The sequence below is a fragment of the Heterocephalus glaber genome, unplaced genomic scaffold (genome assembly GCF_053883595.1).
Source record: "Heterocephalus glaber isolate CG9 unplaced genomic scaffold, H.glaber_assembly_v1.0 deba00001428, whole genome shotgun sequence".
Taxonomy (NCBI): Eukaryota; Metazoa; Chordata; class Mammalia; order Rodentia; family Bathyergidae; genus Heterocephalus; species Heterocephalus glaber.
The window spans coordinates 21,843,919-21,858,970 of NW_028258293.1; the positions used below are offsets into that span (position 1 = coordinate 21,843,919).

General features: G+C 46.8%; 1 protein-coding gene across 11 annotated transcripts in view; it reads right to left on the reverse strand.

Moving 5' to 3' along the window:
• The window catches only part of Tub (TUB bipartite transcription factor), an 87,713-nt gene extending 73,004 nt beyond the window's left edge, over positions 1-14,709 (reverse strand). For 2 of the 11 annotated variants that reach the window (XM_087211754.1, XM_021263743.2), the window contains exon 1: positions 14,482-14,607. Coding sequence is in view for 4 of the 11 variants with exons in the window: in XM_087211752.1 (XP_087067878.1) it covers positions 14,482-14,705 (224 nt within the window). In the remaining 7 variants the exon portion in view is untranslated. Of the gene's footprint in view, positions 1-14,481 lie in introns of all 11 variants that reach the window. The other 9 variants (XM_021263741.2, XM_021263742.2, XR_002397158.2 and 6 more) reach the window with 8 other exon arrangements.
• Between the last annotated feature and the right edge of the window lie 343 nt (positions 14,710-15,052).

Genomic DNA, 15,052 nt, shown 5'->3' on the forward strand with positions numbered 1-15,052 from the left:
TAAGGTGGTGCAAACAACGGTAGCAACGCTCTCTTCTATTTACACATTGTTCGCCGCCAAAAACCTCTGCCCTGTCTTCTGCGCCAGGCCCTGTGCTAGGCAAGAGGCCAGGGAACAGACAGCCCCAGCCTTCAGGAAGACCTGTGGGGTAGTACCAGCCGATGGGAAACTAAGGCTTCAGGCAGTCCCTGACAGCCTTGTCCAACTGGACCAAAACGCCCTGGGACACAGTCTGGAGGTGTCCAGGAGCTGCCTCAGTGGGAACACAGAGCTGGTCAGGCCTGTGGGATACACAGCACGTGACCACAGCCTTGCGGCTGTAACTGGACCTGTGAATGGTGGGAAGGGTCAGAAACACTGTGAGGAACTGACACCTCGAGGGCGCCACCTAGTGACAGCACAGGAGGAATGCATTCAAATCTTCAGGCTGAGTAGGTTTCCTCTGCTCCTATCCTGCCAGTATATGGACCCCTGAACTCACTCAGGTGTGCAAAGGGGAACTAAGAAAAGGAGGCTCTGTATTGCTTGAAAAAACCTGGGACTTGGAGGAAAGGGGGTTCAATGGTGCCAAGGTCTGGAAGCAGCAGAGCAGCGGGCTGAGGAGGGTTTGGCAGTGAAGGGGTTGCCCTCTAAAACCCCACCCACTCTGCAGTGTCTCTCCACTACTCCACTGAGACCTCAGCTGTGACCAGCTCCTGGCCTGGCCCACAGGTAGAATGACAGGAAGCCCATGCCCAGAACTGGCCTGCTTAGCTTCACAAATACCAGGATAGATGTGTGGGTCCCAGAGAAGCTATGCTCACCGTCACCTAGGAAGGGATCAGGCAAGGGTCCTCCCTCAGCCCTCAGCTACCCTGTCAGGTTCTGGAATGCTTGCTGCCCCAGTCATTGTGTCCTCTTGCTAGACAGAAGAGTGGTCACTGGGTATGAGATGAGTGGACCCTAAAGTAAGGTTCCCAGGTGTGGAGAGCAGCCAGCATGGGTTTTTCAGGTGTGTGGGATGCACAAGGAGGAAGGAGGAAACAGACCCAGGTGCAGGGTCAGGCAGAGCAGCACTGGGGAGCAGCTCACAGGGTCCACAAACCTTTCCTGAAAGGGCCAGAGAATAAATATTTCAGGCGTGAATATCCTCAACTCGGAGTCAGAGTGAAAGCAGCCACAGAAAACATTTAAACGAGTAGGTGTACTTATGTTCCAATGAACTATTTACAAAGACAGGCTGCCAGCCCACTAGCCATGCATGGTTCACTGATCAGTACAAACACTGCCCACCAGAGGCTGTCCACACCAGGCCACCAAAGCCACACTCAGTAACAGCCTCCTCCCAACCACAGCCAACAAATACCAGGTGCTTTGGGACTGGAGACCACTTCACTGCTGCCCTTAGGGCACGGCTTGGGTAGGGCAGTGGGGTTTATGGTATCAGGAGCCTAAGGGCCAGGGGCTGGGGTGGAAAAGGTCAGAGTGCCCAGAAGCTTGACCCCTCTGGGCTGGACCTCAGCTGCCCTCCCAGCCCTTCCCCCAGCACTCGAATGGGGACACTCACCGGCAGTGGGAGGCTCTTTGCTGTCAGGGTGGCTGCTGCTCCCTCTCCTTCCCTCAGGGGGCTCTGTCCAACCAGCCAAAGCTCCAGCCCCTCCCCCAGGGGGACCCCCAGAGGCAAGTAGGGGGATGGGACTGAACTGCCCCAAGGACAAGCCGCCAGTCAGATGACACCCCGGGGAAGGTGAGGTGACCCGATTGGGGAGGAGGTGTAACTTGGCACCAGGAGGCAGGGGCTGAGGACAGGCCAGGCTGGAACCGACCCCCGCCCGGAGAGGCTGGGCCCCAGCCCCGACCCTGACCCAGGACACACCCCGGGGCCTGTGCCAGCCTCCCCACCCCAGCCCCTGTTCCCCTATGGTAGCAACGCAGTGACAAGACTGTGAATCGCCGGCTCAGCCTGGGTCCTTGGGCTCTCCAGTTACACTAACAGTGAGACCAGGGAAGATGTTATCGGGCGCACACACGCAGTGCAGGCTCATCCAACATTGATGCGGCCCCGGGTTGCCCCAAAGCCCCTCGCAGTAGAGTAGCAGAGCCGGGTCCCCACTTTCAGCTTCTCCGGGACGGTCCTGGAAGGCAGAGAGGGGCCCTGTGCCTCCATCGCCCCCTGCCCAAAGTCACATGAGGACTCTTCAGCCCAGTGATCTGAGCAGACCGCTGGGCATAAGAGTGCTGGTAGAGGATGGGGCGCTTGCTTAGTCAGCCATGCAGAAGCTCCCAGGAAAAGGCGGCTGTTCAAGCAGGCTCTTACACCTCATGTGCCTTGTTTGGGGCTCAGAGAAGGTAGAGTGCTGTCCGTGCCTCACTTCCCAATCCCTCTGCCCAACACAAAAGAGAGGGAGCTGGTCTGTCTCCCTCCTCCATCAGTTCTCTCTGCCTGCTTCCACTGCGATGCACACCACAGGTACACATCCACATGGCCACCCTGGGTGCACTCACACCCTCCTCCCCAAAGGTGCAATCCTCCTCCAAATGTCTCAGTGTGCACATACCTTAGAGGTGCGCACAGGTGCATACTCCCTAAATCCTCCTCCCAGAGGAGCCTGACCGTCACTGCATCTGCTCTCTGCTCTGACCACGGTGATGGAGGAGGGAAACCACGGGATGTCAGAATGTGGAGGGAGGGCCAGGGCCAGGCCCCAGGGGCCCCTGGATAAACTGTGATGATCCTAGCATAGTGCTGAGTTGATCTTCAGTGCCAGAGGGGGCGGGGAGGCAGAGCCAGTTTGGGAATAATTCCTTGTAAAGACAGAATCTTGGGTCACTGATTCCCTGGTGTCAGCCCTCCCTGACTCCGCAGTCCTAGGACACTGGGCCTTGATCCCCCTGACCTGAGCTCTGTGCCCTTCATTCTGACACTGGCTTCCCATCTATTGAATAGTTCTCCAGCATTATTACCCACAGAAAGCTGTTTCTTGTCAGTGGTGCTGCCACCTGCCTCACAAGCGCAAGGTCCCAAATTCGATCCCTGGTAACAAAAAAAAAATAAAAAGAAAGCTGTTTCTTAGATAACAGCATAGTCAGGTTGTTCCCTAAAGCCTGCTGACTTCACGGAAAACCAGACGCACACCCTAGAGTTTTCTTTGCTCATCTCTGGATCTGAAGACCAGAACACCTGCCCAAACCTGCAGAGGGAGGCTGATTGGGAACACACACCTGAGCCCCAAGGGCTAAATGCTGCGCCTTAGGGACTGGCCACACTGCTCAGGATGGAGCTAAAGGAGACAGACACCTCCATCCCACTCACTGTCCTTTCAAAGTGGATCCTCGCTGACCCCCTGCACTACCACTACCATTTGGCCTGCCCAGTCCACTGGTCTTAGTCCTGTCCTGCTAAAAAGCCACCGGAAGAGAAGCAGCAGTACTCAGAGGCTCTGGAACAACAATGCCTCCATCACCTGCCTCAGGGGGGCTTCACTTGAGCTGCCACTGCCAAGGCCTGGATCTCCCATCCCCACCTGCCCTATTTTATCCATCCACCCTGGACTTTCCAATCACAAAACACACAGTGAGGCCACAGGCTGCAGACAAGTGCTTACTCAACCAGTCCAGTCTCTTCAACTTCAGAGAAAACAGGCCCCGAGAACCAATGTCTTGCCCAGATCAGAATGGAAATTAGCAGGGGAGCCAGAATCAAATATTAGACTCCTCTCTTCCCAGCTCTTTCCAAAACACTTTCCTGCTTCATAAAATCAGTGTACAGACAATATGTCTTATCACCTTTCCTCCAAATAAGTTGCTTGGGAGCCTAAGTGACACAGTACTCATCCTGGCTGTCCCTAGGGCTGGTCTGTACTTCATGATCCCTTCCAGCTTCTCTGCTGATCTCAACCCAGCAGAAGTGGGGTCTGGAGTTAGCTGGGGTCATCCTATTGGTCCCTCTGTAGTGGTCTCTCCATAGCTGCGGACAGGTCCAAGTCTTAAGAGTGGGGGCCTGTTCTGATGAATGTAATCATTATGTACTGCAAAGGTGTACTAAAAAGAGTGAGGGTGTGTTTCAGTGTTCTAAAATACCTGAGTTCTCCCCATCCCCACGAAGGAGTTGAACTTTGTCATCCATGCCTCAGGCATTGGTAAGGTCCCCACTCCCTGAGACCCTACCTCACCCTGCTTCTCATCCCTGGCCTGGAAGCCCTACAACTGTGCCCCTCTCACCCAACTAGTCCCATGTGGTGACCACCTGCTCTTCATTAGCCATGCATCTTCAAGGGCTGGAGTGTCACCTTAGACACAGTCCTCACCCCTCTCAGCCTCCTCTGCTTCCTGTCTCCTCTCCTCAGAGTACCTCAGGGCAGGCCTGCCTGGAGTACTGTACTTCTCCCTCTATCCAGGAACTGCCAAACTTTCAGATTCAACAGGACAGAAAAGTCCCGTTATTTTGGATGTCCCTCATCATATAATAATAGCTAACAATCAAATAGCACTATGTGCCAGGTGCTGTCCTAAATACTCTGCATGTCTTAAGCCTCACAGAAGGTAAGTCATCTAATCCTCACAACCACCCTGTGAGGTACTAATAGCATCATCTCCATTTTAAAGATGAGAGAATGGAGGCTCACAGGAGGAGTTAGCAAGGTCATACATGTACTGTGCAAGTGATTTGAGTACTGTGATGAAATAACTTTCTGGAACACTAGAAAGCAGAAGCCAGAACCATTGTTGAAACATCTTCGAATTCTCACACCCTCCACCCCACACCCCAATCCCACTCCTCACAAAAGAATATAGTTTTAGTGCCAAGTCTAGCTCAAGAACCTGAATAACTCAATGTTTAAAAAGAGAAGCACATATTTTGTTAGGGGTTTTTTGTTTGTTTTTTGTTTTAGAAAGCAGTTAAGCCTTAGTATGAAGGGGCTACTTTTACAATAAAAATTCAGCCGTATCCTCAACTTGATATAAATCTATCTGTGCACCTATATGCCTTGTTGGGACCCAAGGGGACAAAGAAAGCTACACAAAGATATGTTGTACAGAAGACCAGTGTAGTTCCCTTCTCACCGATAAGCTCCAGGCCGATTAAATCATGAGCTTCACTTCACCTAATCCTATAGTGGATGTGTGTGGTCTCTTTCTGCTACTTCACAGCCCACCAGAAAAGGCACACAATTTCTCACTGACTCCTCACAGTGGCCCTTCACTATAAGCAAAATCATCACTCCCATTTAATAAATAGGGAAACTGAGACTAAAGGAGATCAAGTAACTATCTACTTGATATACTTTCTAAATTCTTTGACCTTTGTTTTTCTTTTTACAAGTGGATGATATGTTTTTATAAGCAATCAAGCAATAGGGATTTCCTCTTACTGTGCCATATTTACATAGCTAGTGAGCTAGGAGCTGATTGGTGAACCCAGATCTAATACCTAGATTTGTGCATTAGTTCCCTCTGTGCCATCTCAGTGATTCAATTTCTTAGAAGTCCCAGCCTTCCCCAAACATGCACCGTGAGTACTCCCTTGCACTGCTGTCTTATTTGAAACTTACTACAAAGCTACAGTAATTGAAACAAAACAAAGGAGAGAGTACTGGTATAAGGATAAGCATATATATGTATAAACCAATTCAAAAGAGAACTGAGAATTCAGAAATAAACCTATCCATCAATGGTCAATTGATTTTTTTTTTCTTTTTTGGTACCACGGATCAAACTCGGGACCTTGCGGTTGCAAGGCAGGCAGCAGAACCACTGAGCTAAATCCCCAGCCCATGGCCAGTTGATTTTTAACAAGGGTGCCAAGTCCATTTACTAGGAGAATGATAGTGTCTTTAACAAATGGTGCTAGGGCTACTGGACTTCCATGTACAAAAGAATGATGTTGAATCCCCATCTCATGCCATATGGAAAAATTAACTGAAAATAGAAGAAAAACAGAAGAAAATGGGAAAATCTTCATGACCTTGGGTTTGGCAATGGATTCTTACCTATGGTGCCAAAAGCCTAAGCAACAAAAGAAAACAAAAAGATAGGTTGTACTGCAACAAAATTAAGAACTGCTATGCTTCTTACCAAGAAAGCGGTAAGACAACCTACAGAATGGGAGAAAATATTTGCAAAGCATGCATTATATGAGTTTAATATCTAGAATAAATAATTACAACTCAACAACAAATGATAAACAATCTGATTTAAAAATTGAAAAAAGACTTTTTCCAAGTTATGCAAATGGCCAGTAAGCCATGAAAAGATGCTCAGCACCATTAATCATTAGTGAAAGGCAAATCAAAACCACAATAGGATACCACTTCACACATCCTTGAATGACTAGTAATAACATGCAGAAATTAACTGGTATTTGTAAGGATGTGGAGAAATGGTTACCCTTGTACACTGCTGGTAGGAATATGAAATGGTACAGCCTCATAGGAAACAGTTTGTGGCTCCTCAAAAAAGCTGAACATAGAATTAGCGTAGGATCCAACAATTCCACTCCCAAGTATATGTACAAAAGAACTGAAAACAGAGACTCAGATACTGCATGACAATATTCATTATAGCATTTTCACAATAGCCAAAAGATGGGTACAATTGAAGCATTCATCAACAGGTGAACAAACAAACAGAATGTGGCGTGTGTATATGTGAGTGTGTGTGCACGCCCCAGCACATATGGGATATTGTTCAGTCCAAAAAGGAATGAATTTTTCATACTTGCAACAACATGGACAAATCTTGAAAATGTTATGCTGAGTGAAAGACGCAAGACACAAGAGGAAAAATATTGTTCTACTCCACTCATATGAAATGCCTAGAATAGACAAATTCATAGAAGCAGAAAAGCACATTAAGATTATCAGGGGCCAGGAAGAAGAGTGAATGAGGGGTTATCCTTGAACACGTTCCTGCTGCCTTGAACCACTAGTGGACTGTCCCATCCAGTGGCTTGTGCAGCTGGCGATACAAGTGGCACAGTCATGCACGGGACAATAATGAATGCACCACCAGTGAGTGGTTCAAGTTATCTGGGAGCAAGACATACAATTTATGGCCCCGTCGTGAACGTGTTAACAGGTACAGAGTTTCTTCTGTTCAGGATGATCAAGAGATTCTGGAAATAGTGGTGATGGTTACACATTATAAATATAATTGATCCCACTGAACTGTACACTTGGAAAACACTGAAACTGCTCATTTTATGTTATATTTTGCCACAATTAATATACTCCAGCCATATTACCTTACAGTAGCAATGAACTGGAAGTTTTAAAGTATTATTTATAATATCACCAAGAAATATGCAATATTAGCTGGGTGTGGTGGTGCACACCTATAATCCCAGCCCTCTGGGAGGCTGAGGCAGGAGGGTCACAAGTTCAAGCCCAGCGTGGGCAATTTAGTGACTTAGCAGGGCCCTGTCTCAAAATAAAAAATTTAAAAAGCACTGAGGAGGTAATAGCACAAAGGTCTTGGGTTCAACCTCTAGTAATTCCAAAAGAAAAAAAGAGAGGGAAAGAAGGAGGGAGGAAGAAAGACAGAGGGATAGAAAGAGCAAGGGAAAAGAAACAAAGAAAAATAGTACAGACATACACTTAAAATGAGGTCAAGTGGTTTTCTTTTTCTTTTCTTTTTTTTTTTTTTGGTACCGGGGATCGAATTCGGGTCCTTGTGCTTGCACAGCAGCAGGCAAAACCACTAAGCTAAATCCCTGGCCCAAAACTTCTTTTTTTTTTTGGTACCAGGGATTGAACTCAGGTCCTTGTGCTTGCGAAGCAAGTGGTGGAACCACTGAGCTAAATCCCAGGCCCACTGGCCCTGATTTTCAATAAAAGTTCAAAAAGAAAAAAGGACTTTTCCTTTATTTTCCAAATAGTGGTGGAACAATTGGATTTTTAAAATGAAACTACTATATACAAAATGTTAACTCAAGGGGCCTGGGATTTAGCTCAGTGCCACCGCACCTGCCTCACCAGGGCAAGGTCCGGAGTTTGATTCGCAGTACCAAGGGGGGAAGAAAAAGTTAACTCAAGATGTAGCACAGGTCTAAATTTAAAACATAAGAGAAACATAATAGAAAGTTCCTAGGTGGGAGCCTTTGTCACTTAGGCAAATGATTTCTTAGCTATGGCACCAAAAGTGTAAAACATAAAAGAACTAATTGATACATTGGATTTCATCAGAAGTAAAAACCTGTGTTCTTGAAAATACATAAAAGAATGAAAAGAAACAGATGGGGGGGTGGGGATTTAGCTCAATAGTTTCGCCCCCTGCTGCGCAAGCGCAAGGACCCGAGTTCAATCCCAGGTACCAAAAAAAAAAAAAAGAAGAAGAAGAAGAAACAGATGGGGGAAAATATTACAAGGTATGTATCTGATAAAAGACATGTATCCAGAATGTACAAAGAACTCTCAAAACTCAATAATAAGATAACCCAATTTGAAAATAGGAAAAATATTTTAATAGACATTTCTCCTGAAAAAGACATACAGAAGACAAATATGCACATGAAAAGAAGCTCAACATCATCAGTCATTGGGGAAATGCAAAACAAAGTCACAACAATATGCCATTACAGACCTATTAGAATGGCTAATGATAAAAAGACTGAACAGCTTGTACCAGTTTGTCCCAAGGATGTGGAGGAACTGTAACTCTCATACACTGCTCATGAGAATGTACGATGGTACACTCACTTTTGAAAAGTTGCATAGGTTTTTCAAAAGTTAAATGTAGACCTACCACATGTTCCAGCCATCTCACTGTTAAATATTTGACCAAAAGAAATAAAAATGTACATTCATACATAGACTGATACTTGAATATCCAAAATAGCTTTTATTTTAAATAGCCCAAACTGGAAACAACCTGAATGTCTACCAACAAATGAATGGATAAACAAATTGTGGTATATCCATGTAATAAAATACCATTTGGCAATAAAAAGAAATGATCTACTGAATCGTGCAACAAGAAAGAATATAAAATAATTATTCTGCCTGAAAGAAATGATTAGCATTTATATAGATGATTTACATTTATATAAAATTCTAGGAGGGCTGGGGATTTAGTTCAGTGGTTCCGGCGCCTGCCTTGCAAGCGCAAGGTCCTGAGTTCGATCCCCGGTACCAATAAAATAAAATAATAAAATTCTAGGAAATGCAAACAAATCAGGTCAGTGGTTCTCTGAGGATGGGGCATGGGACACAGGAGTTGGAGGAGGAATAGGAAGAAGTATTACAAAGACGTGCAAGGACACATGAGCCTTCCTGGTGTTCTCAAACACACTAGGACATTCTTCTACTTTAGGACCTTTTTCACTTGCTGTTTCCCTTCCATTGAACACTTTTCCCCATTAACCACATGATGCACTCCCTTGTTTTTTTCATATCTCTGCTGAAGTATCAACTTATCAGAAAGTTCTTGGACCACACTACATGACAGCAAAATTCACCACCACCACCACTCACATGCAGCCTGACTCTATCATCCTTACTCTGCTTTATTTTCTTCTGCACTTATTATACAAGTCATTTAGCACTGATACATTATATATTATTTATATATATAAAATACACACACACACACACACACACACACACAATTTGTCTATGCTTATCTCCACTAGACAGGAAGAACTATGAGACCAGGGACTTCGGGTTTGTTTTGTTCATTGCTCTGTCTCCATTGTGGAAAATACTGTCTGGTATTTAGAAAGCACTCAAAAAACTACATACTAAATAAAAATTTAAAAATTACATACTAAATGAATGGGCACTTTCAGAGACAGATGGCATTTTTTCCTTTTCGTAGGTGGGGGTTAAGTCACATAACCAATAATTGGCAGAGCTGGGCTTCAAAGCCAGATCACTTTGAGTACTATATCAAAGTTCTGAACAGCTATGCTACTTTGTTTCAGAGTCTGAGAGGCCAAACTCCTAAGCAGAGAGATGATTATAAAACAGGGCAGTTAAAATGACTGCCTATGGGAACAGAAATCAATTTATTCCTCTGGAGGACGATCTGAGAATAGCTAAAAATTGAAAGTAACAGCCTCTCTTAAAGGAATTTAAATCAAATAATCAGACATGAGGGAAACATCGTCTTTATACAAGGATGTTTATCACAGAATTGTTTACAACAGCAAAGACCTGGAAACAACAAAAAAGTCCCCACTAGAGAATGACAACATGGAATGGAATTGATGTGGACTCAGGAAGTGACAGAAGATCACACTCAATGTGATCAATATCCTAAGGAGCTGGAGGCAAGGCCATGTGGTTACAGTCTGAGGGTGTGGATAAGAGTCACATAGAGAGGGACCTTGAGAGTGATGAAGGTTTGGAGGAGCTGTTGTGGACAACGGGAGTGAAAATAGCCACAGAGAAGTAAAAAAGATTGAGAGATGGTGTAGGTGGCTTGGCTGAAGATGAAGACTGTGAAAGGGGTGACAATCTGTATAGCCGTGTCACTTTGTAGTAGTATTCTGATGTCACAACAAGACCCCCCTGATCCATGCAGGCTGGAGTTGTGCTGGGCATATGTAAATGAACAGAAAATGCTGGGTGAATGATTCTAATAATCTACCATGTGGTCCAAGCTGGGAAAGGAAGGAGAGGCCAGGAAAAGGCTGATACACTAGGAAAAGTACAGAGATGAAGGCATAGATAACCCTCTGGCACAAAGGAATAATGCATATAAGATGTCCCTAGGTTAAAGAGTGGGGCATAATTGTGCATGAGATCAAAACTGAAGCAACTCCAGGTACTAACATCTAGGGATGTATCCTGTGGCTAACTGGAGGGAAGTCCAGATTGGGAAGGTCCAGAAATTGCGAGTGAAGAGTGTTAGTTTGGTCATCGCACTGACACTGAAGACTTTTAAGCAAATGACTGGTGCTTGAGTGGAGACAAAATGGTTAAGCAAGTGCCAAGCTGTTGAAAACCAATGCACTTGTTCATACCTATTTTGTGCCAGTCATTTACATACATTGTTTTGTTTCACCTTCATAACAGTCAGTGGCACAGCAAGAACAGAGAGATTGAAGGACTAGACTTGGAGAGCTCTCAACCAATGTCAAAGTTGTGAGGAGTTCATTCGACTGGAAGGAAACCGAAAAGAGAATATACTGCTGTCAGTGAAGCGTCTGATTGTGAACATGTTGAGTTAATGTTGTTGTTGGAATATCTTGATGGAGGTGTCCACAAGCACTTAGAGATGTAGAGCTAAGGCTTGGCAAAAAGGTCTGGGTTGAAGATAATTGATTTATTTGTTAAAGGCATGATAATTGAGACCAGGGTGTCACCTGAGAATGGAATCTAATGAAACAAAAGAGATCTTTGGCATGGGTTCATATGTGGACACTGTATAGCACAAGGAGTCAGCAATTTAAAACATGTAAGTAGCATATCATGGTAGACTGTGAAGTTCTCCTACGTGGTTTGTAGCTCCTCCCTTCAAGAGGTGAGGTTTACTTCTCCACCCTTTAAACAGAGGCTGGCATTGTGACTGACTTTAATTAATGCACTGTGCCACAGGGATCTTACACAAGTTTCAAACCTAGGCCTCAAGTGGTCCTATACTTTCTGCTGTCTCAATGGGGACCCTTCTGCAACCATATGAACACATCTGAAAGAGCCTGTTCGAAGACGAGGGAACATGTGGCAAGAGACTGTTTTGGACTTCTTCCCTGAAGGACCAGCTATGTAAGTAAGCTCACCCAGGAAAGCTGAGCCTAAACTAGACCACAAAATTCATTCTCTGAGCCCAGGCCAAATTGAGGAGCTACAGAATCTTGAGCCAATTAAAAGAGTTGTTGGTCTCAGCTATGATGTTTAGGAGTGTTTTTGTTACACAGCAACAGATAACTGATATACATATGGTCTCAGAACCAAAAGCAAAAACAGCCTAAGTAAACACACTGCAGAGAGGTCAACTTGGATGAGGACTTGAAGAAGAACAGTTTCCCAGTTCAAAGATGTGGTACAGGAAGGGGTGAGACAACAAAGTTGGAAAGTGAGTTTTAATTATTTACAGGGGTTATTTAGAGGGCTGGGGGTGAGGATGGGGCAGAAGAATTATAGAATTTCATTTTTAATATCTGTGTACCTCAGGCATGTACTGCCTACACAATACTTTTAAAAGCTTTATTGATAATTGTGTAATTTTTCTCGTAATTCAATATTTATGTTTTAAAAACCAAGTAGTCATTAGAGAACAGAGTTGAGTGGTTTAGACCAGTGATTCCAGAGAACAGACAAACCAGCTGTATCCCACCTGGGACGTTTTACAGAATACTGAGTACAGGGTCCTACCCTTGGCTATTCTGATTCAATCAGACTGGACAAGGCCCAGGGAAGCTGTTTTTTCACATAGCTCCCCAGATGTTGAGGTTGTCAAGGGAGACTAGAGTTCTGAAGACACACGGTAGGAAATGCCTTTATTTCTGGGTCTAAAAAGGAGAACACTGATTTTCAAACTGAGCTTCTGAAAACCAAGATTCCTAGGAAAAAAAAGCAAGTATGACTTATTGCATGATTACCACGTCCAAGCCCTTTCTGTTACCTTATTTTATATTCACCCTTCCCCATTTGACAGATGAAAAAATTGAGGCTCAGAGAGGGGATGTACTTTGTCCAAGCTTAGCTAGATGGAGTCAGGATTTAAATCCAGACTACCCAATGTCAGAGTTTTTCTGTTTTGTTTTGTTTTTTACAGGAAAACAAAATCTAGTTACTCTATAGAATCAGTTCAATTTTAAGGTTTTTTTCTCATATATGTATTAGGCTTTTGACATATGCTATCACTTATTTTCACTAAACGGTGAGCTCATCTAGGATGGGAAGGAATTATGTCTTTATCCCCTTATCTCCAGGGCCCAGCACATAGTTTGTTGAATAAGTACGTGAATGTATACAATTTGTGATCTGAACACAAGTTTGTAGATGCCTCATTTTAAAATTAATATTCCAGTCACTTTAGAGTTTTTGTCTATAGAGAACACTGCATTTCAAAAGGACAAGTTCACTGGGATTGACGGGTGGTAGACAGCAGATTGCAAGGGTTATACATTCATTAAGGATTGATGAGAAAAGGGAATCTGCCAATTCAATGCTATTTTTCCCCAAAGGAGGCAGTGAATGCAAAGAAAACAGGTGGATCCATCTCAGGGAGGGAGACAGGACAAACTTGGGACACGCTGATGACCATGAAGATGGGAAGGTGAAGATGGAAGAAGCAGATGGGATCCATGGGAGGCAAGACCTAGGGTGGTTAAAGAGGGGTCCTAGGGGAATTAGCCCGGGGAAGGAGGGACATATGTTTCTCTGAATCTAGGAAAACAAAGGTTGTCAGAGATGCAGCAGCGTGTTTTGTTTTTTTGCAGCCCAGTACTGGGGATTGAACCCAGGGCCTTCTCACTGCTACATCCTCCAACCAATCTTTCTTTTTTTTTTTTTTAATTTGCAGAGAGGGTCTCGATAAATTGCTAAATTGCCCAGGCTGGGCTCCACCTTGCAGTCCTCTTGCAGTCCCTCTCAGGGTGCTGGGATTGGACCACCACTCCAAGCTAGGAGTTTTCCAAGGGAGAAAGGAAGAGCAGTAGAAAGCTGCACTTTAGGAAGGCGAGAGCCGTGCAGTTGAAGTTTCTCTTCCAGCCTTCACCATATAGAGCCATGGGTCAAAAATTTAACTCCAAAATTCTGGCGACAGTCAGGGAGCTGCGAACTTTTCTTTTTAAATATTATCTACTATCAGCACGGTTTTATGTGAAATAGAGAAGTAGTATTTAATACACTGAAAAAGGTAGAACCGATATAATCTCAATAAATCTACTCTGCTTCATCACCATGTCACTCCGCTGGCCTTATTTTTCTCATTTCGCCAGGGACGATGATGATTCCATCCCCTAGGACAAGTGCGTGGGGAGAGCGGCTGCAAACCGTCCACGCCGGCGGCAGGCAGCCGCGTCCCTTGCCGTGGCCTCGGCGCCTGGCAACCCCGCGGCTCTGGCGCCCCGACCGCCGGGTGCGGGCTGCAGTTCGACCCCGAGCAGGTCCAGGGCAGCGAGCCGGGCACTCAGCCGGCGGCCAGCCTCTGTCCACGCCGAGGGCCAGCGGGGCGCAGACCCCCGGGGCCACGGCAGTGTGGGGCGCACGCAGCCTGGATCCGGGCCGCCGCGCCCGCCCCGCCCGCAGCCCCGCCCGCAGCCCCACCACGCCTTTTCCCCCCCGCACTTCAGCGCCCACGAGGCCCGCGGGGCAGCGTGGTGGGGGCGGGGCTGCAGCTCAGGGGTCTCGGTGCCCGCGTGTCCTCCTCCGACGGCTCTGCCCGAGCTCCGGCCCCGCGCACCTAAGGGCCTGCGTACCCGGGGCCCCGCACGCCCGAAGCCACCTGGGGGTCCGGCGCCCACGCCACGCCCGCCCCCGAGGTCCGCGCCTCCGTCAGGCGCCCACGCGGGGCACCTGGAGGGCCCGGCGCTGCCCGTCCCTCCGCGCGCTCTACCTGTCGTAGCTCCAGCGGCTGTAGGACAGGGTCCGGTGGCTGCTGACTCCTTCCATCGCCGCCTCCGGACTCGGGTCCCGCTCTGAGGGCGGCGGCGGCTGCGCCCGGCTCAGCGACTCCTCGCTGGCTGCGGGTCTGGACTGTACCATTCGACCCCCCCGGGGGTGACCCCCACCGGCTGTGCCAATGGCGAGGGCGCGCGGGCTGCGGGGACCCGAGCCCATGGGGGCCCCTCCCTTGGGCGCGGGTCCCGTGGGGGCGCGGCTGCTGCAGCCCGACTGCTTATTTATTTATTTCCGATGTGTGCCCCGCGTCGCCATGGCAACCGCCCCGTCTTTTCCGGCGTCACTAGGGCACCGCTGATTTCAAACCTTCCCGGGTCAGGGACTGCTAAGAGGCTGTTCCATCTGCTTGCGTGGGAATCCCGGATACGCTGTCCTTACTCAGGGCCCTTCTGCAGAGATGCCTCCTCCTTTCTGTCCTGGGAATCTCCACCCTCCTTTCGCTCCCACCTTCCTCCCACAAGTTCCCTTTTTTTAGGGAATGGGAATATCCATCCCCGTAATTTCCT